Genomic DNA, 27,855 nt, shown 5'->3' on the forward strand with positions numbered 1-27,855 from the left:
TGTGCTCTTTATTAATATCCTTCCTTGAGCCATAAGCCATTTATGTGATAAATTCCCAACTGCCTTAAGTAAAGGCACTGTGTTTCTTTGTATAATACATCATTTTGGAAGGTTGTATCACACTAAGATAATGGCACATGGGACACTAAAATCTGCTGAGATTTTTATTTTTTGCTTTGGGAAAAGAAAAACCTGCACGAATTGTACTATTCAGATGAAGGAATCACGCAAGAGTTTGGGAACTCCCACGTGGTTTTGGGATATGAATGCTTGAGTGTTCAGAAATGACCCTAAACAAAAAATGGCAAGGGGATCATTTTGGGTAATTTTGCCCTGGCTGAAAAAGAGCCAGCTAAAATGTTCAATCAGCATTAGATAAACATCTGAAGAAACACAGTAGGGGTTATTTACTCTACCCAGGGGTACAAGTGCTAGAGTGCTTGCTCATCTGTAAAACACACAAGGGGGTGAGCCTCCCTGGCCCAGCCCTTTTGGAATGAGCACTTCCAGACAGCCTCCAATCCAAGAGGCATGCTGTATTGCTTCTCAGAGTCCAGAGTGTTGCAGTGTTGGATTGCCAGTATTTTATTGGCCCAGCCTTTAAATCACCAGCTAGGGCCAGGGCTGGAATTAGAAATACCGGCAATGCAATAGCCAGTAAATTTGTAATATCTTATAAATCCCTCCCTTCCCTGACCCTTTCCACTGGCCCACCTATGCCCTGCCTACTTCCCTGCCCCGTGATGTTATAGCCCTGCCCCCAAGTGACATCACTGGCCACAGCCCAACCCAAAGGCCAGTATTATTCATGAAAAATGTGGAAACCCTATGCAGTGTGCTTAGCCCTTTCTGGATAGCAGGTTTTCAGGTAAGTGATCCCATACCTGTATTTTATAAATTGAAGGGCAAGAAAGTATACATTTTTAAGCTATGTCTCAAACATTGAAAGAATTTGTGATGTGACGAAAGGCCACATATAACAGTTAACAGATGCCAGCTCAATCAACAAACATAAAAATACAACTTTTTGATCAGTAGAAACAGTATAAAAAAAAAATCAACAAAAATATCCTAATAGCGGAAGAATGCTGCCACGGTCAGAACCTCCAGGATGACTTCCAGGCCGTAAATGACCAGCAAGATGATGTTGATGATGAGATCAGCTCTAAGAATGTATGTCTGCCATACTAGAAAATATATGGCTAGGAATATGTTCCCAACTGTAACCAGGAGGCTGGATCCCAAGGGTATCTCTTCTTCTGCCAGGTTTCCTTGTGTGCCTGTAAAGAGCCACTTTGTAAGAGCAGATTCAAGCCCAGCTGCAATTAAACTGCTAATAATCTTGCCAGTCCTCAAACAGCCAAACAACAATGAATGGCCAATGGAATTGCTCAGGGTGCTCTTGTAAGCCCTTTTACAATTTATATTTATATTATATATATGGTCAGTCTTCTGGCTATGATATGGTTGGGAGAACAGGACAGAGGAAAAACACAGAACTCTTCTGATATTGCTGTGCTCGGCGTGAGAAAGGTTATCTGAATTTCTGATCCCGTTCCTAAACAGAGCAACATCAGAATATTTCTCAGGTTTCTTATGACATGTCCTCCTGACTGTATCTTGGTCATAAAACTGACCAGCAGGTGGTGCTGTTGTGACAAAATGCGATATATTAGAAGTTTAAAAACAAAAAAATTTTGAACATAAACATTATAGCAAATCCTTATGAATGGGCAGTTTTCACATGTGTTCTGCAGCTCTATATTCATGATCGACTGGGGACGGTACATGGACACAAGGCCGGTTTAGCACCTACTGCTGCTTTGCCTACTGCGTTATAGCACTCTCTGCACTAGAACAGTCAAAATTCTAATTTAAAATCAGAATTTCAGCTCTTAAAGTTACCAGGAGTGGCTTTTTGCTGCCCCTGCTAACTTGTGGGGTTCCTACACTCCTCATAATAACAGCGCCCCTGCATAAACAAGCCCTTGGACACCTACTCAGTTATATAGTGCTAACAGATGAAAGGTGAATTTTGGCGATCCTTTGTGCTCTTGCACGTGGGGCAATGGTAAATAATAATGGCATCTGTATATACTTGGTTCTGTGTGTTTCAAATGTTGTTATAAGAAGGTGCTTTTTATGAACACTATTACACTTCTCTTCCCCCTCTTTAGCAATAGATTATATGTTATCCTGTGTTGGAGGACCCACATTTGTGCTTTGGGCCGAGTACTCTTGAAATGTATATTCTGATTAGGGTTGTCATCTATTCTGGAAAAAACACCAGCCTTCCTATACTTCTATCTCACTTGCCTATTTATAATATTGCCATCAAGCATAGCTCCCTAAGGGCTCTGGCACACGGGGAGATCAGTCGCCCGCGGCAAAACTCCCTGTTCGCGGGCGACTAATCTCCCCGAGTTGCCTACCCCTGCCATCCCGCCGGCGAACATGTAAGTCGCCGGCGGGATGGCAGACGCAGCTGCGCGATTTCGCGCAAATCGCCGAAAAAGACTCGCAAGGCTTTTTCGGCGATTTCCTGAAATCGCCCCGCCGCATCTGCCATCCCGCCGGCAACTTACATGTTCGCCGGTGGGATGGCAGGGGTAGGCAACTCGGGGAGATTAGTCGCCCGCAAACAGGGAGTTTTGCCGCGGGCGACTAATCTCCCCATGTGCCAGAGCCCTAAAAGTTCCCGAGTGGGTTATTATGCTATTGCAGACCGGCCTTGGGGCACATACATTTTAAAAATCCTGTGTATTTCTGGTTGCCTTATAACTTCTCTCTCATATTCACAGTAACCCTTGGTCATTGAATCTCTGTGTAGAAGTCCTAGGCATCACATTGTTTACAAATGCAGGAAGATAAGGGCTCTGGTCATTTATTCACAAATAGAGATAAGCAAAATAAACTAAAGTATATCAAGAAAGAGATCAGTGACCAAAATAGTAAATATTTCTGTAAAATCAAAGCTAGTAAATGGGCTGTCTATGCATCAGAGACTATGGGTGAAGACACACAGAGCTACTTAGTAGCAGCTACTTGTCAGGGCTACTAAAAGCCAGAAAATCCCCTGCCATAGACAATACAGAGAATTGCCTCTGCTAAAACATAGGTAGGGACAATTATCAGTAAACGATCAGCATTGTCTATTTTAGTAGCCGTGATAAGTAGCTGCTACTAGTAGCTCTGTGTGTCTTGACCCTTAGGGGCAGATTTCTGAGTTTGAATTTGAGTTTTTATACCACGATTCAAGGTTTGTTTTGAGCTGAAACTCACAAATTCAAATTAGAATTTCCAAAACTCAAATTTTTAAAATGTATTAGGTGCAAAAAAACCCCAAATGTAAAAATTCAGCTTCTAAAAGCTGGCGAGTTCATGTAGAAGTCAATGGGAGTTGCCCTAGGCAAAATGTAAGCAATTTTTTTCAATTTGCAGTTTTCAGAATTTTTTTTGAAAGTTTCAATTTACAACAACATACAAAATGTGATTTCACATTTATGGGTTTCTTTTTCACATTTTTAATCGATCAAGTTTAATAAAGAAGTGCACAATCGAGTTTGGGAAGTTATAAAGTTTTCAAACATTTTCATAAATATGCCTCCCTGCCTCTTTTTGCAGGAGGGAAGTGATGAAATACGACCCTTTGTGATATGAACTCATTCAGTTGGGCTTCTGTAGTTTCAGAGCTATACCTGATTCTTCAGACTAAAATGAAACCATGATAATCTGTCTCTGACTCACAGAACCAATCTATCCCCCCCCCCCCATAAGTGATGGATTCTAGGACTTGAAGGCCCCCTAATTTCCATGGTGGGTAGTGCACAGATTCTCTGGAAAGCAGAGGGAATTCAAGTCCCAGAATGCCAACCTAAGGGGGTAGGGGTGGTGAAATGGTCCCTGCGAGCAGAGGTAGACACTAGACTAGACCAGACTTTCCTTGCAATCTGAGCAATTATGTCCCTCTGTGTAAAGTGGAATTTCTGCACCTTTTTGAAATACACCAAAATGAATGACCTCATGTCAAATATGGGGGTAATTTATCCCTTATAGAGGTGGTTCACCAAGTGGCCTTCATTTTTTTTTTATATAGTTTTTTGCCATCTGCTTCTGACTTTTTCTAACTACGTCACTTCCCCATCAGCCAAAAATCAAATGCTTTGTGCAGCTTCCATTTTATTGCTATTGCAACTTTTTATCACTGATCTTGATATTTAGGCCATCTCCTATTCATATTTCAGGCTCTCATTCAAATCAGTGTCTGGTTGCTAGGGTATTTTGTACTCCAGCAACTGGATAGCTGCAGAAATTCTGAACTGGAAAGCTGCTGACTGACATGCTAAGAATCTTAGCTGTGGCTTTAGGGCTTGGCACAAGTTTTATGCCACTTTGCCATTCAAGGTGCATTTGATTCTACAACCTAATGCAACTTCATAAAAAAACTGCTGGGAATGTAAATTATATTTTATTTGACTATACTTACCAAGATACAGTCGTACTGGCTCGAGAATCCCCATGAGAAACAGGAGGCAGAGATCCAGAGCTAGGTTGCTGCCTGGATAACTAAATACTTGGCCTACAATTAGGAGCAACATAGTGAAATATTAGGAGCACATTCAGATTTTCATACAGTGATGTACATTATAGGACTATAAAAACAGATATGGTCACTGGTGTTAAAGCAATACCTGGTTTGCTAATATTATCAGTATCCAATTACATGAATACACTTGTCTACTAAACTTCAGCTTTCTCCCAACGGGCTATAAATATGTTCTCGGAGGTGGGGTTGATTTTTTAAAACCGATTAGAAAGAGTTTTAATCCTAAAATGAAGTAGAACTTTATGTAGACTAGTGGCTATAAATGGGCAGCTGAAGGCAGAGCAACTAAGGCCAAAGTACATTTACATTGCAATTGTAAAGGCAAAAAAAAATGTAAATCCATTAGTCACTTTGTGTAACATGGGATAGAGGGTACATATATTAGGCCCTCCCATAAGCCCTGTGTACTTACTTTTATATATGATCATAAGCAGGGTAGCTAAGAAATAAAAAACATAATATATAATATTTAAATACAGCAGCATCTGTAGAGGAACAGACGATAACTGACGAAAAAACATTAAGGAAATAAATAGCAACATTCCCATAATCAACACGTCTGGCTTCTTTGTACCCTCATACACACATAGAGCTAAAGCAATAGTGGCAGCAATATAAACCTGTACTACAGAGAAATGTTACACTCAGTGCTACACAAGGTGCTTTGATTTACATGGTGATCATATAGGCATTTGACACAGTACCAAAGCAGAAGAACAGTGATTAATGAAGTAGGGATGCACCTACTTGTTTAGAGGGGTTGAACTTGATGGACTTAGGTCTTTTTCCAACCCAACTTAACTAGGTAACTATGTAAAAATCATACTGGGAACCAACAGGCAGGCCCCTAGGAACTACTGATTTAAACAGAACGTACCACAAGAAGCCTACGTTCCATGATCATCAGTGGCCAATGTGACAGGGCAGCTATTGCAGTGAATTTCACATTAGCTACTTATGGCAGGTCTCATTCCAGATAAGGGAAAGTAACCTCTCGAGCTATCTCACACAGGCGGAGTAGCATCAATAAGCCCATGTTTGTATGCGAGAACTGCCTGCCAAGGGCCAGAACAGGTTCTATTGAAAGATCCTCATTTTTGGCATGGAGAATGGTTTCAGCTTTTTTTATGGCACTTGTTTGGGCAAGTACAAATGGCAGCAGGCATACTGCTGAAAATCATATAATTTGCCTTTGCTTTGTACTATAAAATGTAACCCACAGATTAGCAGTGGGGCTGCTTTACTAAGACATAGGTCCACCAGTCCAGATACCATCAGCAACCTATCAGGTACTTTTATTTTCTAATTTGTACTAGACCAGGGCCGCTGCTGGCCAAATGGGTGCCCTAAGCAGAAATTTACTTTTGTGCCCCCTCCCCCAAATATTACGGAAGTAAAAATAAAATAATAAAAAAAAACACCTACTATAGGGGCCCCACACACAGTGCCCCCAATTGCCCCATAGACAATGCCCCCATAGTAAGTGCCCCCAATAGCCCCCATAGATTGATTGAACTATCCGGGACAGCAGGATGCACTATAAAAACCGGCGGGACCGTGTTGGGGGGTATGTATGGTTTTTTTTGGAGCAGCTGGGATGGTGCCCCCCTGGGAGTTGGTGCCCTATGCAGACTGAGTACTCTGCTTATAGGGAGCAGCGGCCCTGTACTAGACTGATCAAAACAATAATTGCTTGCTATTTAGTGCAATCATAGCACCTACATTAGTAAACCAGCACCACTTTATTTCTTTGTGACACTTTACATTCAAGGGACCAGCAGCACCAGGAAATCATTAGCACTTACTTCAAAGTTCACTTGGTATGCCACCAACTGTTACATATGTGACATTTCTAATTGCCTGTAGTTTTTATAGCAGGGCTATTGGGAGCAGTTCATAAATATGTTATATCTAAGGCTAAGCCTGAAATAACCAGACTGGGTGGGGCATTGTTTATACATTAGACAAAAAGGTTGCTGAATGCAGCAGAATTGCTAACAATGTGGTCATTGCCTGACAGTCTCTATAAGCCCACAGTGTGACCCGATAGCTGGCTTCTGAGTGTGGCTAGCCAGACTGGGCAGAAATTGGTTAGTGTGGTGGTAGAGCTAAATAAGTGGATCTCCAATTGCATGGCCAGCTTTATTCTTTTGATTGCAGGTTTATGACATTACTGTTCCATGCCAATGCTCTCTAAACCAATATTTAAAGGATACAACCACAGAACTCTTTCCTGTAAAACAAGAAAAACAGAATATTTCAGTCAATATTGCACACAAATCAAATCCATTTACACTTAGGGGCACATTTACTAATCGACGAACGTCCAAAAAGCGTCCAAATGCGTTTTTTTCGTAATGATCGGTATTTTGCGATTTTTTCATAAATTGTCGTGACTTTTTCGTAGCCGTTACGACTTGCGCGAATTTTTCGTAGCCATCGCGCCGAGTACGAAAGTTTTGGATTCATTCAAGCTTCAGTATCGTGACTTTCCTTGGCCCAGGTTGGAGCTGCAGAGTGCCATTGAGCCCTATGGGAGACTTTCCTTGGGCCAGGTTGGAGCTGCAGAGTGCCGTTGAGTCCTATGGGAGACTTTCCTTGGGCCGGGTTGGAGCTGCAGAGTGCCATTGAGCCCTATGGGAGACTTTCCTTGGGCCGGGTTGGAGCTGCAGAGTGCCATTGAGTCCTATGGGAGACTTTCCTTGGGCCGGGTTGGAGCTGCAGAGTGCCATTGAGCCCTATGGGAGACTTTCCTTGGGCCAGGTTGGAGCTGCAGAGTGCCATTGAGCCCTATGGGAGACTTTCCTTGGGCCAGGTTGGAGCTGCAGAGTGCCATTGAGCCCTATGGGAGACTTTCCTTGGGCCAGGTTGGAGCTGCAGAGTGCCATTGAGCCCTATGTGAGGCTTCCAAAATCATGCAAAGTCTGAAAGTTTTGCCCGTCGTTTACGAGCGCTCAATACGAAAAAGTCGCGACAATATACGAGCAAATCGTAACGCCTACGAAAAAGTTGCGACAATTCGTGCAAGTCGTAACGGCTACGAAAAATTCGCAACAATTTATGAAAAAGTCGTAACGGCGACGAAAAAAATCACAAAAAATACAAAAAAGTTGCAAAATGTTCGTTTCCAATCCGAATTTTTCCCATTCGGATTTGTGGATTAGTAAATCAGCCCCATAGAGTTGTAATAATCATTTAAAGCTGCCTGCGCTCTGCTCTATTAGATGCACAGTGACAGGCAGATCGCGTTCAAGCTATTTAGTGCGCACACTGGGCAAAAGCTGGCCGAATCAGTGTGTTCTCTGCCAATGGCAAAACACAGTATTAAACAATTACATATTTTCTAGTGGTATGCAGACTGACCAACCCTCACCTGACCCTACAATGCCATCTCCCAGCCCCCATCCAAAAAATGTGTTTTGCCAGCCCTGGGCCAGCCTGCACATCATTAAAAGCGTAATTTACCTCTAAATTAACTAACCAGCTCAGTATTTCAGCAGCATGTCTGGTTGCTAGGGTATTATTTACCCTAGCAACCAGGCAGTGGTTTGAACACGAAACTGAAATATGAATAGGGCAGAACCTGCTTAGAGAGATAAGTAATAACAAGTACAGGTATGGGACCCGTTATCCAGAATGCTCGGGACCTGGGGTTTTCCAGATAAGGGGTCTTACCGTAATTCAGCTCTCCTACCTTAAGTCTGCTATAAAAATTATTTAAACAGTAATTAAACCCAATAGTATTGTTTTGGCTCCAATAAGGATTAATTATATCTTAGTTGGGATCAAGTACAAGGTACAGGTATGGGATCCGTTATCCGGAAACCCGTTATCCAGAAAGCTCTGAATTATGGAAAGCCTGTCTCCCATAGGCTCCATTTTAATCAAATAATTCAGATTTTTCAAACTGATTTTCTTTTTCTCTGTAATAACAAAACAGTACCTTGTATTTGATCCCAACTAAGATATAATGGATCCATACTGGAGGCAAAACAATCACATTGTTTTTAATTAATGTTTTATTGATATTTTAGTAGACTTAAGGTAAGGAGATCCAAATTACAGAAAGACCCCTTATCCGGAATACTGTTGGTCCTGAGCATTCTGGATAACGGTTTCTATAGCTGTACTGTTTTATTATTACAAAGAAAAAGGAAATCATTTTTAAAAATGTTAATTTGGTTAAAATGGAGTCTATGGGAGATGACCTTTCTGTAATTCGGAACTTTCTGGATAATGGGTTTCCGGATAAGGGGTCCGATACCTGTACCAATAACTATAAATCTGCAGCCTCAAAGAGCTATCTTTTTTGACTGGTGAGGAAGGCAAATAATTAAAAAGCTATAAAGAATAAATAATGGAAACCAATTGCAAATTTGCTAGGAATATTTAACTTAAAGTGTTAGCCCAAATAATTGCTCACTATCCCCTAGATTGTTAGGTACATATATTGCGCAGTGCTAGGGGTGTCAAAGGAAACCCGTTTTTGCTTTGGGGCCCACACAAGGACAATATTGGTGCTAAATTTTCATGAGAGATTTCCCAAGGCTCAGCAAAGATAAGCCCTCGGCTGTGCGCAGTATTTTTAGCGCAAAGGCAGCCCTGCACCGATTGATCAAGGCATATTCCAGGTCGTTAAAACCCCAAAAGGTACCGAAGGAAGAGTTTTTTTAGGAAAAAGTATATGGTAACCATGACAACACCTAAGCCACTCACCTCTTCCAACTAGCGCCATTTCGTTGCTACCTCGGATATTATCGGCATTTTCCGTTTCCCCACAAAACACGCCTTTTTATAAGGTCCGCCATTTTTGTTTTGGGCAAGTAGGACTATTGCCCTTCACTTCCTTCTTTCTTTCTTAACTTGTAACGATAAGAACACACTTTACATTGTGAGATACTTACGCGAGATTCTCTACAGGCAAACTAAGAGAATTTTAGAATGCAGACTACATTCGTCTATGTTATTACCCAATCAGCGACGGCCATTAAAGGGCATGCGCATTGACCACTCTTTGCTCCGGCAGCGCCATTATTTAGCTTGAGGTATGTTCGGCTGCAGTCGGCCATTTCCGTGAATCGGAAGAAAGCGTAAAGACCGGAGGCTCGCCGGAACCGTTCGTCGATTTCCGGAAGGCGTCGGGCGAGTTCGCGTTTCAGCTCCGACAGATTGTCCCGAAAGGTTGTTCGGGTTTTTCCGGGAACGCGTCGGTTTTTTTCGGAAAATCCGATGGATGAAACTCAAGCTGCCAGACTTGGCTTGTCAGAAGCGGCTGCAGCTGTAGCTGCGGTGGCAGCTGCTGTTAGGGAAAGCCCGGAGGTAACCTCAGTGACTGTAATGACAGGCCCTGAAGCAAGAAACGCAACAGGAAACGGGTATGCTGGTAAGCAAAGTTGCTGTTCCTAAATTGGCCACTAGGTGACACAATAGTTTTACTGGTTGTACAACTTAGATTCTTGTCTGTCCGCTCTAGCTTTGTAATGGCATTGATATCCCACCAAATATTTTAAAGTTTCTCCCATTGCAAATTGAGACAGAAACCTTTCAGTCATCAGATGGCAATATGGTGTCGCCTTTAGTATATATATAACTATCCATTCTATCTGATAAATTGAAGCATGGGCTCAGTTGCTTTATTGAGGCGCCTTTGTATTGCCGCTAGGTGGTGCTGCTGCGTTCTTGTAAATTGTCTGTTCATGTAAGCTTCAGGCTCTCATACATTATGGGGAAATTACTACATTTGTTAAAAGTTGAGGTTTTACTTGCAAGTTTATAATATAATAGCTATCTGCCATCCCCACATCACTGGAGCCCCCCCATGCTGGGCATGCTAAGGTGATAACAATGCAGCAAGTGGTAACTCTGGTACCTTCCACACAATACACTGAAAATGAAGAACATAGTCCCACTTGCATGAGAGTAGAATTTACTAGAGTTTATTGATAGTACTTTAACATGACACCTGGAGGTGTGTGACCCAATCCCTTCCTTAGGTGGTCATGTTATGGTTACCAGATCACTTGAAAATTCAGGGACACGTCTAATAAATACATGTTGCAGGGGAGCATTTAAATTACACTGCAGTTTCAGCCCTGCTAGCTGGATTTTCTAGACATGTCCCTGAATTTTCATGTGCTGTATAGGCTGGCATCTTCATGTTTAGGGTTACCAGATCACTTGAAAATTCAGGGACATGGCTTTAGAATCCAGCTAGCAGGGCAGTTTACTTCTATTTCAATTAGTGCTGCCCTGCAATGTGTATTTATAAATTAATGCCCTTAAATTTATATGTGATCTGGTCGCCCTACTTGTGTTATTATGGGTCTCCTGGCCAACTGAATGTTGCTGATTGTTCAAGGACTGTGTTTGAGTAAAGGAGAGAGGTAAGTACATGGAGCTGTATTCAAGGTACCTGTGGCAAGTTACACAATGCCAAGGCCACTCGTGGCCCATTTTTGCACTTTGCTCACAGTTCTGCAATGTCCCTGACCCCCAATGTCATTGGTCTCATTCTCCAGGAATTGCAAACTAATGTTTGATTTGTACCACTAGAGGTCACTGTTTCCAGCGTTGGAGCCCCGGGAGAAAATGTATTCACCACTTCAGTGGCCAGTGCTACCTCCCTCTCTGATCACGTCCTTGTAAGTATCCTGTGTAGTAGAACAGTGGGTTACAGGTCAGACTGGCCTAGCAGATTAACAAGGGATTTTATGGTGGGCTGAGGCACCTAAGACCATCCTTATTTCCACTATAAATAACGTGCATCATTTGGCACCATCTATATTTAATATAGACTGTCAGGTTCGATAATGGGCGTTAGGAGACTGACAATTGTATAATGTGCTGCCCATACCATCGCTATAGAGGGGAACCTTCATGTGAATAATATATTAATGGGTCTTTATACACTTGCATTTTCCTACCAAATGTGTGCAGGGAAGTAACTATGCTGGCATAGAGTTATGATTATCTGAATATCTGAGATGTCCATTTTCAGCCCTATCTGGCTAATCACGACCAAAATGATGCCATGCCACGCCCCCTTGTCCCTATTTATAAGGGGAATATAACTCAATTGGAGAGCTAAGGGAGCTGATAAGATAGTTTGTTGACAGCGGTCAGGAAAAGGTTAATTGGTCCTTAAGAAACAAAGTACAAGAATGATGCTTTTTTTTTCTCTTCATGAAGACGGACCGAGCAGCGCTGCAGATAGGAGACAGCCTGAGCACAGAGAAAGCCACATTAATCGTGGTTCACACTGATGGCAGTATTGTGGAGACACAGGACCTCAAAGTCCCTTCTGCTCCAATGACCCCAGGTACATAGTGACTGATGGAAGAAAAAAAATATAAATTGAAAAGGGTGCAGCTGGTCTAGTAACCCATGCCAACCAGTCATCACTGGCTAAACATCATTCATTTATTTCAGCCCTGTCCTAATGATCATGGTTGTGGATCCACTGAAAGGATAAGTAAACCTTTAAAATAAGTGAATGTAATACTAATGAGTGCATTCTAAGCACTTTTGCAATCTACATTCATTATTTATTTTTTTAATTACAAGATATTAAGGGATACATGTACTAGTGATGTGTGGACCGTCCCGATACCTCCAGGACCCACGGGTTAACCAGCAGGTCGGGTGGGTTCGGGCCGACCTTGCCGCATCAACTGCGGGTTGGGGGCGGGTTCGGATTGAAGGCTTCCTCTTCCAGCTCTCTAATTTATAGGCGTGCGCCCAGCAAGCCCCACCCCCTTTTGAGACATCATTGCGGGGCAGGCACGGGTCTATTAATAGAGGGAGGAATCCGTGTCATGTAGGGTTCGGGTTGGGAGCATGTGGTTTAGGGTTGGGTGTGTGTCGAGTATTTCTCAACCCACACATCATTAATGTACTGTAAATATGAATTAATTTTGTTATAATAGCGCCACATGCTGGTCATTTTCCAACCATGAAGTAGTTGAGAAAGTTGTCAGAAGACTGTCCTGTCCTTGTCAGGACCGCCTGTTGTTCTTCTGGTTAGGAAAATTTGAGAAACCTCTAATAACTTTTCTCAGGTATTTCCTAGCCAGAAAAACATCAGATCAGCTCTCTTTCTTTCTACTGGCCATTCATTCATAGTTGGAAACAGACCAGCAGGTGGCGCTGTTGTAACAAAATTCATTCATATTAACAACATATATTTCTTAATATCTTGGAATTAAAAAAATTACAATAAAGAATGCATATTGCAAAAGTACTTAGAATAGCACTGTCATCAACTTATTTTAAAGGTTTACTTATTCTTGAAGAAATTTAAAATATGGGTTCTAGACTATTTTTACTCTGTAAACCCTTGTTAAATTTTTGTAAGATCTCTGTTTGTTATAAATCAATGCTCTGCATAATTTGCTGTCTCTGTATAAATAAAAGAAGATGATGGTTATGAATTACTATTTTAATCTCTGTATATAGCCACTCAGAGCAGTTTGCCACAGGCTTTTGTCACTGGCTATTGTGTTTTAGGATCAGAAGGTTCCACTACCCCCCTATCACCAGGGCCGGAGAAAGATGGCACTAAATACAGCTGGGACTCTTCTGTGTATGATAATGAGCTACCAGTGCGGTGCCGGAATATCAGTGGCATCTTGTACAAGAACCGCCTGGGATCTGGTAAGATAATCTCCCTTCTTCCCTTGTGTGTCCAACAGTCTAGAGGTGACCCTCAGTATGGCATTGCTATATATGTAGGGGTAACCTTATGATTCTGTCCCTTTGTGTTCTGCAGGAGGGCGGGGACGCTGCGTGAAACACTTAGATGGTTGGTACACCCCCACCGAGATTGAAGCTATGGCTGGCCGGGCCAGCAGTAAGGACTGGAAGAGAAGCATTCGCTATGCTGGCAGGCCTTTGCAGTGCCTCATACAGGTAATAGTGGGTACTGCATGTATGTCTCTGTTACTATAAGACCAAATATATTGCTGGTATTGTATTGTGTGAATTCTCAACTCTGTACTTTTACAGATTCAGATAGACTCCTAACTCCATAGTTTATCTTCCTAGTATCTTCCTCCTGCTCTTGGACACATTCACTAACAAAGGTCCACGCATGGGAGTTAATATAACCATTCCATGAATTATGTAAATTATTTCTAGGGCTCTAACAGAAGCTATTGCAAGAATGAAGGTATTTGTGCTGACTTGTTCCAATAGCCTTACTTGTGTTCACAGGATGGACTGCTCACCCCTCACGCTGCTTCGTGCACATGTGCGGCTTGCTGTGATGATCTCAGCTTGGTGAGTGCCACTAATGCTACATTTTGAACAGGAGAAGCTAAGCTAGCTGCCGACAGTGTGTCCTAAATCAGCTAATTTCATTAATTTGATCAACTGATGGCCCAGTTTACATACCTGGGTTAGTCCACAATCAAATGGACTTGCACTAGTGCACATGTGTGTGTGGCCAATTGACACTAATATCATATGTGACCATTGTTTAGATGTTCAGGATACTGGTCTGTGTGTAGCCAGCACATATTCTCACAACTTAGTTAGGACGATTGCTCCAAGTGACTGTGAGTTGTTATTTAATGTAGTCTTTTCTAAGGGCTGTGGCACATAACTCCTTTTTTTTTAAAAAAATATTTTTTTACAAAGTCTTTTACAGAAGAGAATTTTTTTTATTTCACATGTTAAAAATCCTCTGCACAAGCAACAAAGGTCTGAGCTATTGAATTGAAAAACTAGTAAACACCTGAATGTGCAAGAACAGGAACAGTGGCTGTTGTTTAAAGATATGTAAACCCTGAAACCAACATAATAGAAAATTGCAAAAGTGCTTAGAAGAGCAATCTATATGAATTATTGTTTTCTTTTGTTTCCAAGATATAGACAATTTGAACCGCTAATACAGTATATTGGATTTTGTAGCAACAGTGGAAATGAGGGAAAAAAGGTGATGTGATGTTGATCTACTTAGAAAACAGTTAGAAGAGTCATCTGGTGTTTCTCTAGTCTGTGCAAAGGTGCATAAGATGTGCAAACACCTTATTGGTTGTTATGGGTTACTGCACCTAGGTAAACGTAGTGCATTTATTAAATATGGGGTTTTGTGTAAAATGTATACCCAATACAGGGCAACATAGGTTTTACACAACTTGGCAAAGTAGGCAACAGCACTTTGTTTCATGCAAAATAAAAAACATTGTTAGATTTAGGTTTTGTATCTTTGTCACCAGACATTGTAAAGTACTGCTTAATGCTTGTGCAATTATGGATGCGTTGCAATTTGAACTGGGCTTTGGCTTTTCCTATCCAATAGAGTGGTCCTGTGAGGCTGTTCGTCCCTTACAAGCGCCGAAAGAAAGAAGGCGAACTGCCAGCTGTTCCTTCCAAAAAAGACCCGACTAAAAACATCACGCTCCTGCCTGGCACAGCCTCGGCTACCTGTAAGTATCAAGGGGCCAAGGAATGGGCTGAGTTCATTGGGGCCCAGTGCCCTGTAGTTGATAAGACAAAATTAGGATTGTCATAGGAGGGAGGCTACTCTTTGGGCTGGATTTATCTTTTATGTAAGCGTTATGCCTGATTTAATGTAAAACCCTGGCCTTTTCCACTTACCCCCACTGGCACATAGATCACATGCCCCAGGTCTTACTGGTATATTGTAGGCAGAATCACCTATACAAACACACCCACACACTCACAAACATTTTGAAGTACCTGTGTAAAGTACTGCTGCCCTATGCTAAAGCTTTTATCAACTTTTTACTAATCTGGATTGTGTGATTCACTGTGACAATTATGAATTGCTATTATGGCCTACACAATGGCACAGAGGTTAGCATTCTGCCTCCTAGCACTGAGTTCTTGGGCTAAGATTCTGACCAGAGCACTGTAGAGGTTGTGTGTTCTGCCCATGTGTGAATGCCTTTTCTGAAGGTGCAGGAAAGAGATCAGAAGCCTCATATGCCTTTATGCTCCTTCCTTAGCAGAGTAACATCAAAACACTTCTCTGTTTTCCTTAGTAGTAATATATCTCTTTAAATATACAGTTACAGGAACTGGTCAGCAGGTGGCGATGTTATATAATATTCATTATATCTGCAAAAGACCTTAACTATCTCTGAAACAGAAGAAACAATTTCAAGTAGATTGCAAAAGTACTTAGAAAAGCCTTCAGCAATTTTACTTTCATTTTTTATTGTTTACTTATCCTACTTATAAGGCATTATGACTGACAATCCAGCCTAGACAGTAGGTTTATAACAGTACAGTGTATGTGCCTGCTGTGATGCTGGTTTATTTTCCGGTATTGCAGTCACAGTATCACCCTCTGGGCAGATCACAGCCACCGACTCCCTAGCATTTGAGAGAGCAGCCACTGCGGAGGCATCAGCCATCCTCTCCGACAGCCCACCTCAGGGAGATGTCTACACTGGGCCTACAGGTATGCACTTACATTCCCTCTTGCCACCATCATCTTTCATTATTATACTTCCTACATTTTTTTTATCTTCATAATCTAATTTTTTTTTTTCCTCCTTTCATTAATTTCCTCTCACTCTTTTTCTCAATGGATGGCAGACTCACTGGTGCTAAATGTGAGATTCACAGAGCTAAATATATACCTGTTGTGATGCCTGTAGCGCTGCCACCCACAGGTGCAAATTGGAATCATCACCATGAAAGAGTAGCAAGCACAAAGCTCAATTAGAACTCTGACAAGTTTTTTCTTTTTCCTCCCTCCTCATCTTCAGCTACTCGCTATTCTCTCTCATTTATGTTTTATCCCCACCATATAGATAGATACATATAGCTATATACTGCTCAAAAAAATAAAGGGAACTCAAATATAAGACATCCTAGATCTGAATGAATGATATATTCTTATTAAATACTTCATTCTTTACATAGTTAAATGTGTTGACAACAAAATCACACAAAAATTATCAATGGAAATCAAATTTATCAACCCATGGAGGTCTGGATTTGGAGTCACAATCAAAATTAAAGTGGAAAAAAACACTACAGGCTGATCCAACTTTGATGTAATGTCCTTAAAACAAGTCAAAATAAGGCTCAGTAGTGTGTGTGGCCACGTGCCTGTATGACCTCCGTACAACACCTGGGCATGCTCCTGATGAGGTGGCTGATGGTCTCCAGACCTGGACTAAAGCATCCACCAACTCCTGGACAGTCGGTGGTGCAACGTGGCGTTGGTGGATGGAGTGAGACATGATGTCCCAGATGTACTCAATTGGATTCAGGTCTGGGGAATGGGCGGGCCAGTCCATAGCATCAATACCTTCATCTTTCAGGAACTGCTGATACACTCCAGCCACATGAGGTCTAGCATTGTCTTGCATGAGGAGGAACCCAGGGCCAACTGCATCAGCATATGGTCTCACAAGGGGTCTGAGGATCTCATCTCGGTACCTAATGGCAGTCAGGCTACCTCTGGCGAGCACATGGAGGGCTGTGCGGCCCCCCAAAGAAATGCCACCCCACACCATTACTGACCCACTGCCAAACCGCTCATGCTGGAGGATGTTGCAGGCAGCAGAACGTTCTCCACTGCGTCTCCAGACTCCATCACGTCTGTCACATGTGCTCAGTGTGAACCTGCTTTCATCTGTGACGAGCACAGGGCGCCAGTAGCGAATTTGCCAATCTTGGTGTTCTCTGGCAAATGCCAAACGTCCTGCACGGTGTTGGGCTGTAAGCAATTGCCCCACCTGTGGAGGTCGGGCCCTCATACCACCCTCATGGAGTCTGTTTCTGTTTCCGTTTGAGCAGACACATGAAGGTGCAGGGCTCTGGCAGTGCTTCTCCTGTTCCACCTTGCACAAAGGCGGAGGTAGCAGTCCTGCAGCTGGGTTGTTGCCCTCCTACGGCCTCCCCCACAACTCCTCATGTACTGGCCTGTCTCCTGGTAGAGCCTCCATGCTCTGGACCCTACGCTGACAGACACAGCAAACCTTTTTGCCACAGCTCGCATTGATGTGCCATCCTGGATGAGCTGCACTACCTGAGCCATTTGTGTGGGTTGTAGACTCCATCTCATGCTACCACTAGAGTGAAAGCACCACCAGCATTCAAAAGTGACCAAAACATCAGCCAGAAAGCATAGGAACTGAGAAGTGGTCTGTGGTCACCACCTGCAGAACCACTCCTTTATTGGGGATGTCTTGCTAATTGCCTATAATTTCCACCTGTTGTCTATTCCATTTGCACAACAGCATGTGAAATTGATTGCCAATCAGTGTTACCTGTGGACAGTTTGATTTTACAGAATTGTGATTGGAGTTACATTGTGTTGTTTAAGTGTTCCCTTTATATTTTTTGAGCAGTGTATATATATATATATATATAGAGAGAGAGCGAGATATATATCTATACTTCCAATTACTACATTTGGTTAACACTTTATTATTGTATATCATAATTTGGCCAATGTTTGTGTCAAGTCTATGAAAAATTCCTCGTTGAACCCTGCCAGTGGAAACAGTGCACTTTCCCATGGCACTTTCTGCGCCTACTTAATCAAGATAAACAGATCATGCTCTTTGAGCAGAGTGACGTCAGCCCATATGTTTTACATTAATGGATAATTAACACTAATAATAAACAGGCTATATCAGTGCTGCCACTTTTAAGACCTGTACTTCTGATTGTTGGGGGCTGCTATGTCTTATAGGCATTACATGTACTTACAAGATCTATCTGTCATTTATATATTATATGTAAGTATATATTCACAATTAAAATTCCAGCTTTAATCGGCAATTATCAGTTATGGCACATGGCTACTGTGCTCCTTCATACGGTCAGTAGCCCTATGCTAATGGGATAGGGCACCCACACCCAGGAGCTAATGGGCATCATTGTCTGCCAGATCAGGTTAGAATCATAGTTTAATGGTACAGATTCTGTTTGCCAACACAGACAACATCTGCCTGTTAGTGGTACAGCAGCAGCAAAGAATGGACTGCTGTGGGAAAAGTAAAGAATTACCCTTATGCTAGTGGTTTTTACTGTAGAGTGCAGCCCCTGGACTGGGAGATAAGGCTGATGCCACACAGGGGTGTTACATGGTGAGCGGATAAACGCAGGCCAAGGATCAGGCTCAATGCTATGATCAGCCTTTTCCTGTGCCTGTGCCCAGAGCCAAATACCCTCACATCCTGCAGAATTGTTCTGGCATAGGCAATACCTATCCTGGCATATATTTTAAATGTGTCTGTATAACCTATAGGAAAACCAATGGAGTTTGCCCTGGTATGGTGAGTGCCCTCTTAATGTTTTAATGGCTACAACCAAAGATCACTAGTAGATTGTAAGCTCTTTTGGGCAGGGCCCTCTTCACCTCTTGTATCGGTTATTGATTGCTTTATATGTTACTCTGTATGTCCAATGTATGTAACCCACTTATTGTACAGCGCTGCGGAATATGTTGGCGCTTTATAAATAAATGTTAATGTAATGTAATCACTAGGCCACGTGCATGTCTAATGGGAGCATAATAAAATATACAGCCTGTGGGTGATGATAAAGAAACTTGTGACCAATGTGGCAAGTTGCTGCCACCTGATGGGCAAAAGAAGCATAGAAGTGGCCTGGCCATTTTACTTATTGGGATATAAACTTAGGTTTTAGAAAGACACACGGTTTAGGCATATCATTTTATGCTGCAATGCAGATGTGCCTAAATCGTGTGTCTTCCTAAAACCTAAGTTTATATTTCACTCTACACATTGTGCACCCTGTAATCAAACTATAGTGCGGGGTTCTTTTCTTACTATTTTTCATTTTACTAATTGGGCACGTGCTGTTATTAAGATGACAATATAGGCCTCATTTGCGATGGTGAACTGAGTGTGCAAATTTCACAATTTGGCTTTTTTTGCACTTTACACACAGTGTTTGGCTGCACTCTGTTTCAGATCGCAGACACCTGCAGCACAACATTTGTATCCAACACTAACTGTGTAAGTCAGCATAGAGTCCAATAGAAACGGGTGGGAAAGAATGGAGGCATCCTCTTTTCTGCCCCCCGCCTCTAACTTGTGTGCCCTTTGCATGGGCAAGGTAGGTAGGGCAGTAGGCACAGCCCATATGGGGTCCCCTGTTCTTGGGCAGGCAGTAAGGAGTGCTGGAATTTTGATCCCCTGGAGTTTGGAATGTTGGTCCCCCGGAGTTTGTATAGCTAGAAATGCAGACAAAACCTCATTGCATTTTTAGAGCATTAAGGTATCTGCTTATAGTTTTCTCTCACATTTCTGTATTTTCCTTCTCTTCCCTCACAGTACTGACGTCACTCCCTGCTTTAGCCCTTGCTCCCAGCACTCCTACCAAAGAGACCTCCCCTGGAGGAGTAAATGGGCTGGAAGTATCGGACCAGCAGCGGCCATGGCTGTACCTGGAGGAAATGGTGAATTCTCTGATCAACACGGCGCAGCAGCTGAAGTCTTTCATAGATCAAGCCAAGAGTGAGGCTGCTACTGATAGGAAGGAGGTAATGATGAGCTCTGCTGACATCAAGCTGCTCCAATAAGTATTTGTTTACCATATTTTAAGATTGCCAGTAGGTTTTCACTGTTAAACTGCCATATTAATCATTGGTAAAAGAAGGAGTATTGACTCACTATAATAATAGTGTGAAACATGCGAATGCTCTCATCCTGGTTTATATTTATACCTTCTGCCTTCTATGCCAGCTTACATCTAGTAATATGTTACCTAGGATATCTGTAAATACACTAAACACGTATTGTAATTAGCAAAAATGAGTTTGCTTTACTAATCCACGAATGCTCAGAGCGTTCATTTGAATGCTCCGAGAGTATTTTCGGCAACTTTTTCGTCGATTGCACAACTTTTTTGTATTTTGCGACAATTTGTGTAACAAAATTGTATTGTTGCACTGAGTACCAAAGTTTTGGATTTATTCAATCTTCGGTATCGTGACTCTCCTTGGGCCAGGTTGGAGCTGCAGAGTGCCATTGAGCCCTATGGGAGACTTTCCTTGGGACAGGTTGGAGCTGCAGAGTGCCATTGAGCCCTATGGGAGACTTTCCTTGGGCCAGGTTGGAGCTGCAGAGTGCCATTGAGCCCTATGGGAGAATTTCCTTGGGCCAGGTTGGAGCTGCAGAGTGCCATTGAGCCCTATGGGAGACTTTCCTTGGGCCGGGTTGGAGCTGCAGAGTGCCATTGAGCCCTATGGGAGACTTTCCTTGGGACAGGTTGGAGCTGCAGAGTGCCATTGAGCCCTATGGGAGACTTTCCTTGGGACAGGTTGGAGCTGCAGAGTGCCATTGAGCCCTATGGGAGACTTTCCTTGGGCCGGGTTGGAGCTGCAGAGTGCCATTGAACCCTATAGGTGACTTTCCTTGGGCCGGGTTGGAGCTGCAGAGTGCCATTGAGCCCTATGGGAGACTTTCCTTGGGACAGGTTGGAGCTGCAGAGTGCCATTGAGCCCTATGGGAGACTTTCCTTGGGCCGGGTTGGAGCTGCAGAGTGCCATTGAGCCCTATGGGAGACTTTCCTTGGGCCGGGTTGGAGCTGCAGAGTGCCATTGAGCCCTATGGGAGGCTTTCCTTGGGCCGAGTTGGAGCTGCAGAGTGCAATTGAGCCCTATGGGAGGCTTTCCTTGGGCCGGGTTGGAGCTGCAGAGTGCCATTGAGCCCTATGGGAGGCTTTCCTTGGGCCGGGTTGGAGCTGCAGAGTGCCATTGAGCCCTATGGGAGACTTTCCTTGGGCCGGGTTGGAGCTGCAGAGTGCCATTGAGCCCTATGGGAGACTTTCCTTGGGCCAGGTTGGAGCTGCAGAGTGCCATTGAGCCCTATGGGAGACTTTCCTTGGGCTGGGTTGGAGCTGCAGAGTGCCATTGAGCCCTATGGGAGACTTTCCTTGGGACGGGTTGGAGCTGCAGAGTGCCATTGAGCCCTATGGAGACTTTCCTTGGGCCAGGTTGGAGCTGCAGAGTGCCATTGAGCCCTATGGGAGACTTTCCTTGGGCCAGGTTGGAGCTGCAGGGTGCCATTGAGTCCTATGGGAGGCTTTCCTTGGGCCAGGTTGGAGCTGCAGAGTGCCATTGATTCCTATGGGAGGCTTCCAAAATCATGCACAGAAGGATCAAAGTCGGAAAAGTTTTTCTGCATTTTACGATAGTTTGGTACGAAAATTTTGTGACTTTTGAATCGCCAATACGATATTATCGTGACTAATACGATTTTTTGTAAGCATATTCGTGATATTTGCGATCTTAAGAAATTATCGTATCCAATCCGAATTTATTCCATTCGGGATCCCAAACTCGTGATTTCATGAACCTGGCCCCTAGACATAAGGCACCTTTATTAGGAAGGATTTTTCTGCTTTAGGGTTTTTTTAACAGGTTTCATTTTTATAAATTTTTCAGCAAGGATAGGGGTATAGAAGGAAAAAAGGTGTGGGGGCTACAGTAGGGTGCAGCAATAATCCATGCTTACTCCCCAGAATGGGATAGGCCCTGGCATTTCAAGTACATAAAGGCCCAAACACTCCCCCACCAGCCCAATAAATATCAACTGTCTATGGCATCTTACAGCGGCCCCTCTGGCATTTGCCATTGGGCCTGAATAATTCTTATAAAATAACCAGTCACATATAGGGCTGCCATATTACCATTAGGACTACCTGATATTCTCGGGATTCACACATAAGTATAATCAGTTGGATATATTCTAACTTTCTTAATTTGGGGAAGGATGACCATTCATTACATAATTATTCTTTTATTGGCATAATAAAGAACAGATCTGCCCAATGTAAGTATATTATTAGTGGAGAACAAATGATCTACCAGCCCTAATATAAATACCCCTGACGGTGCAATGCCATTACTGCTGTCCATAGGCAATTGATGACAAGACATGCCCAGACCATTAGGCAAAAGGAAACATATTTTTCATTATATCTCTTCCCTACATCCCCTATACAGGGGACTAAATCTTTTCCAAACATGAATTTACTCAAGGTTAGACGAAGTGGCTACAGTTTCCCTTGTATGTCTGATATAACAAGGGTGCAACCTGCACAACATTTACAAGTAGGCGCATCTTTTTTTTTATGCATTGACCCTATCTGAAAAAAAAAAAAAAGGTTAGTAAATGACTGCTACGCAAAAGAATTATATTCGTGCCTTTGCACTAAATGAGTCATTTACAGACAATATAGTCAGGGTATAAAGAACATTTTTGTCATTTAACAAATCATTTTAGAACTAGTTAAAAAAAAACCTCCCAATTAGAGTTAAATTACTTTTCCGTTAGAATTTTGTCTTATCATCCACCCCCCTTGTCTCTTCCCAAATCTGAAATATTACAGCCCCCCTGCAATACAGTGACACAGGTCATAGAGATGATCTGTAATTAAACCCTTAAGCTTCTTAAGCAACCGTTCCCATTGTGCCTGAGACATGGTTAAATCTTTAACTGCCCGAAATGATTGGCTCGGTTTAGGACCAAAGTGAACAAATAAAATTCTTCCAAACATAATGTGCCCTAAACAGCAATTTAAAAAACAAAACAAAAAAAAAAACTCACTAACATAAAGATATAATTGGCAAAGGGATTTTCCCAGTGTAATCACCTTTTAAGAGATGGCAGTTCAGTAAGCCACCTATAGCCTGGGAACAGACCGTGCTGCTGGTTCAGGATGTACCCAAGTACCCATGCCACTCCAATTAAAGTTTGTTAAAATAATGCCCTAAACTGTTATAAATGTATAATAAATCCATTAGTAAAGGGCCGTTTAGAAATGTAAATGGATACAAATTGCAACATTTTTACCTACAGTAAAGCAAGTTTTTCCCCATAGTTCGATTGTAATTGCAATGGACACCACAAATTGGTGGCAGTTAGTTCCGAGCGGGGGTGCAATCATACTCTCTCACTAGCAGAGCCGAATTTTCTGGTTTTAAAAACAGAAATTCAGCTCTTAAAGTTTTTTCTTTTTTTAAGGTTTTTGCCACCTCTTGTAAGTTGGGGGCGCTTCCGCCTAAAGCGAGTTTCTTACTTGCCTCATGGCAGCAGCACCCCTGGTTCAGTAAAGGTGGAAGATACAGAATTTTGCTGTAATGAGCAGTATTAATGCATTCCTTCTAGCAAGCAATTGCTATGTACAGTATTATTTTAGCCTTTTTGTGATACAAAACGTATTTAGTACAGCTATGAGATCTGTTTTCTGGATTGTTTGGGACCTGAACAAGAGATATTTCTGTAATTTGGATCTCCATAACTTAAATCCTGTGAAAGCATATAAACATTAGTTTTCCGCTAATTCATGCAGCTCAGTAAGGATCAAATACAAGGTACTGTTTTATTATTACAGGAAAAAAGAAAATAGTTAAAAAGGAGAAGGATGGCCTTCCTGTAATTCAGAGCTTTCTGGATAATGGGATCCGGATAAGGGTTTCCACACCTGATGAGGTGTTAGAGAAGGGAGAGAAACAGCTCAGTTGTACTTAAAAGCAGGTTTGGACGGGGCTCCAAAATAGACCCTGGCATTTCAAGTACACAGAGGCCCGAACAGCCCCCCACCAGCCCAATAAATAGTGACATTTTTAAATGGAAAATTTTGCTCTTTTAGCATAGAGAGTGCATTTGTACCTTCTCTGGAGCTGTAAAGGTAAGTGTGGGGGCAAAGGGGGGAGGCGACATTTCAGGAGCCGCCTCGGGGGCTGGAAATGCCCCTGGAGTGCCACTAAGCATAAAGATAATAAAGCTGGAGTGGAGCAAAACCAATAAATACTTGGGTTCCAAAGTAAAAATCTTCTTGGACCCCATTTGTAAGAAAAGTATGGGAAAACTCTTTAAATGGTTCCATAGTCAGACATCACAGGTCCCCTATAAAGCAGCTGCATCAGCAGTAGTTTCATCCATAAAGTAAAAGAGAGCACAGAGCATAATATAACACTGAGCCAGAGAAGTGAGAAAAGGCTATAGAGTCAGGCTGCTCTCTGGTGCTATTTTGAAAAACCACAGTGACACAACACTTGGATATTTTAAATCGTGCAAATGATGCAGTTCTTATGTAATCTGCGTTCTGCCAAAGCTACTTTGGTGTCCTCACCGAGTGCACAGGCATCCAGACAGCCTAGCAGTAATATGATGGGACTCTGTAATCTGCCCACACTTGCAGCAGCCTGTGCACTTTTAACTGGATTCCCATGGTTGGACGTGCAGGGCTGCCCTGATTACTTCTTGCAGTAGCTGCCGGGGGGTTTCTTTGCACTGAATATAGGGCAGTAGAATGTTTAGGCCCGTGGCACAGTCATGTCCCCATATAATGCACTGCTAATAGACCATCCTTTACTCAGATTTGTCCGTTATTTGGTGCAACCTTAAGTACCCCTTACAGAAGGGTTTAGCAGTTATACCATAGGTTATGGTTTGGGTTAATGATTCTTCATCACTGGGGCCAGTGATATTTTTGCAAATCAGCTTTATTTAAAGGGGCAGAGAAAGGTATTCTGGGGATGAGGGGGTGGCGGCAGAAGATTTCCTATCTTCTTTTCTTTCCAGCTTTCAAAAAAAAACTTATCTTTCTATTCAGAGCCTCTACTATTCATATTCCACACTCTCACTCAAACCCCTGCCTGGTTGCTAGTAACCAGATACCTGTTCTAATCCCAAACTGGACATCTGCTGAACCAAAAGCTAAAAATTTAGAACACCACAAATAATAAAAAATGAAGACCAATCTCTACATCATGCTAAAAGTTAAATAAAAGGAATACTGTCATGGGAAAACACGTTTTTATCAAAATGCATCAGTTAATAGAGCTTCTCCAGCAGAATCCTGCATTGAAATCTGAAAACACAAACAGATTTTGTAATATTTAATTCTAAAATTTCACATGGGGCTAGCCATATTCTTCTCCAGGTTTCCACAGCCATATGACTTGTGCTCTGATAAACTTCAGTCACACTTTACTGCTGAGCTGCAAGTTGGAGTGATATCCCCCACTCCCTTTCCCTCCCAGCAGCCGATCAGCAGAACAATGGGAAGGGAGCAAGATAGCAGCTCCCAGTAGGTATCAGAATAGCCCTCGATAGTAAGAAATCCAAGTCTGGCTTGGGACTCCTCCAGTTACATGGGAGTAGGAGAAACAATAGGTTACCCGAAAGCAGTTCTAATGTGTAGCGCTGGCTCCTTCTGAAAGCTCAGACTCAGGCACAATGCACTGAGATGGCGCCTACACACCAATATTACAGCTAAAAAAAAATTGTTGGTTCAGAAATAACATTTTAAATGGTAGCGTGAATTATTTGCAATGTAAACAGTGTAATTTAGAAATAAAAAGTACATGATAAAAATCATGACAGAATCCCTTTAATTTTAACATGAACAACACCTTTAAAATACTGCTGTCTATTGGAGGAAGGAGATAATGAAGATTCCCTCATACTGTATGTCTATGAAGATTCTCATTCATCCAGGTCATGATATACACCAGGGATCCCTAATGTTTTTTTACCCCTGAGCCACATTCAAATGTAAAAAGGCTTGGGGAGCAACACAAGCATAAAAGAGTTTTCTGGGGTGCCAAATAAGGGCTGTGATTGGCTATTTGGTAGCCCCATGAGGACTGGCCGCCTACAGGAGACTCTGCACACCAGTACATGTGGTTTTTATGCAACCAAAACTTGCCTCCAAGCCAGGAATTCAAAAATAAGCACCTGCTTTGAGGCCACTGGGAGCAACATCCAAGGTTTGGAGAGCCACATGTTAATCACGAGCCACTGATTTGTTATTAGCGACATTTACAGATAGTTGGACAGTAAGGCATTTTTATTGAATGATTTCCATATAATCAGATCTTAGAGAGTGCAATGTAGGAAGCAAATCACACCCTACCATAATACCATTGTGTGTATACGAGTACACAGGAATACTAGGGGGCTTGACTGAGAAATCTACTACTGACTAGCAATACTGACTAAACCAGTTTATCATTATACATATATATATTGGCTTAGATCCACTCAGCCCCAAAATATGGGGTTGATTTGTTTGTGGGAATTTGCAAGGTTTAAATATGTGTATTTTTTTTTTATTCTTCTACATTTCTTTATTCTCTTTGTTTTCAGTTTACCGGCCATTTGTTCCAGCCGGCAGATGAAATTGATGGGAAGCAGGAGATTCTCCTTAGGGTAAGATTATTACTGATATTATGAGTTGTTGTTTTGCTTGAGTTGGCCAGCAGGCTAACTGCTTTGCCAGATTTCTCTTACTGACAGCATGCTGTATATTTACCCCAACGGCTCATAATGTCAAAGAATGGCATGGTGTCACAGTACTTGTCATTACTGATACACAGTTCTGGGATTATGCATATTTTGATCAGGACAGGAGTTTGATATATTGGTTTCCTCCATCTCCTCCCACAGTCCAACAACATACAGGACAGTCTATCAACTTCTGATAAAACTGACCCAAGGCCGTGGAATTAAATTGCAAGCTCCACTGGGACAGCAATAGATGGGAATGATGAGCCATTCTCTATAAAGTGCTGCAGAGCCATTCTCTGTAAATTTGCTGCTATATAACTTAAGGCTAATAAAATATATGTTGGACTATGATCTAGTTTTGATTTAGACATGGGCTGCAGCTTTATAGATTATTGTGGTTATTCTGGCGTAATTACTACCCACTTTTACGTGCCTGCTTTATAGTGGGGAGTGATAGAAATGCTATTAGAAAATAAAATCCTATCCATTTCAGGGTTAGCAGGTCCAGCACACAGAGGCCACATGTTCCTATAAATTTGTAAAGACCTGCAAATCAAAGTATTCTTTAGTGTACAGATGCCATTTTTGTTAAATGCATTCAAATCATTGTTTGTGGGTAAAGCGGGGTACACATGGACAGATAATGTTGGCCGATTAGTCCAATTAAATGTCCAAAGTGGCCAATATTTGCCAGTGTATTGTCCAAAAAAATCCTAATTCCAAATGAAATCTGCGGGATATTGTACAGATTCTGATGCTTTCTTGTTTGTTAATCTGTTTAGCTGCTGAACATTATCTGAAATGATATAGAAACATCAGTAGAACAGGTAATGGGCTAGCCATTTGATGCAAATATTTGGGCTTTAGACTGGCTCAAGGACTGAATTGGCCAGTTTGGTTACCATTATATGTAGCCCTGTTAGCCCAATTATTTGGCTGCTGGGTGTCTGTATGCAGTTATGGCACCGTGCTGATATCAGCTGGCAGCCACAA

At 42.3% G+C, this 27,855-nt stretch overlaps 2 protein-coding genes across 4 annotated transcripts in view; one reads left to right on the top strand and one right to left on the bottom strand.

Moving 5' to 3' along the window:
* deaf1 (DEAF1 transcription factor) overlaps positions 1-27,855 on the top strand; it is a 40,721-nt gene that overhangs the window by 8,236 nt on the left and 4,630 nt on the right. Inside the window, exons 1-10 of one of the 3 annotated variants that reach the window (XM_002937506.4) lie at positions 9,658-9,989; positions 11,159-11,247; positions 11,795-11,924; positions 13,112-13,258; positions 13,374-13,513; positions 13,817-13,882; positions 14,907-15,033; positions 15,906-16,034; positions 19,894-20,102; positions 26,722-26,784. In XM_002937506.4, coding sequence (XP_002937552.2) covers positions 9,836-9,989; positions 11,159-11,247; positions 11,795-11,924; positions 13,112-13,258; positions 13,374-13,513; positions 13,817-13,882; positions 14,907-15,033; positions 15,906-16,034; positions 19,894-20,102; positions 26,722-26,784 — 1,254 coding nt within the window. In that variant the 5' untranslated portion in view covers positions 9,658-9,835. Of the gene's footprint in view, positions 1-9,657; positions 9,990-11,158; positions 11,248-11,794; positions 11,925-13,111; positions 13,259-13,373; positions 13,514-13,816; positions 13,883-14,906; positions 15,034-15,905; positions 16,035-19,893; positions 20,103-26,721; positions 26,785-27,855 lie in introns of those variants that run through there. The other 2 variants (XM_004913666.3, XM_031900616.1) reach the window with 2 other exon arrangements.
* On the bottom strand, positions 183-9,389 carry tmem80 (transmembrane protein 80). Its single transcript, XM_002937488.5, has 5 exons — positions 9,323-9,389; positions 6,823-6,839; positions 5,019-5,112; positions 4,487-4,579; positions 183-1,280 (listed from the first exon to the last, which is right to left on the bottom strand). Exons 1-5 carry the CDS (start codon positions 9,339-9,341, stop codon positions 1,072-1,074), a joined length of 432 nt encoding a protein of 143 aa, XP_002937534.1. The 5' UTR covers positions 9,342-9,389; the 3' UTR covers positions 183-1,071.

This window comes from Xenopus tropicalis, chromosome 4, assembly GCF_000004195.4.
Source record: "Xenopus tropicalis strain Nigerian chromosome 4, UCB_Xtro_10.0, whole genome shotgun sequence".
Taxonomy (NCBI): domain Eukaryota; kingdom Metazoa; phylum Chordata; class Amphibia; order Anura; family Pipidae; genus Xenopus; species Xenopus tropicalis.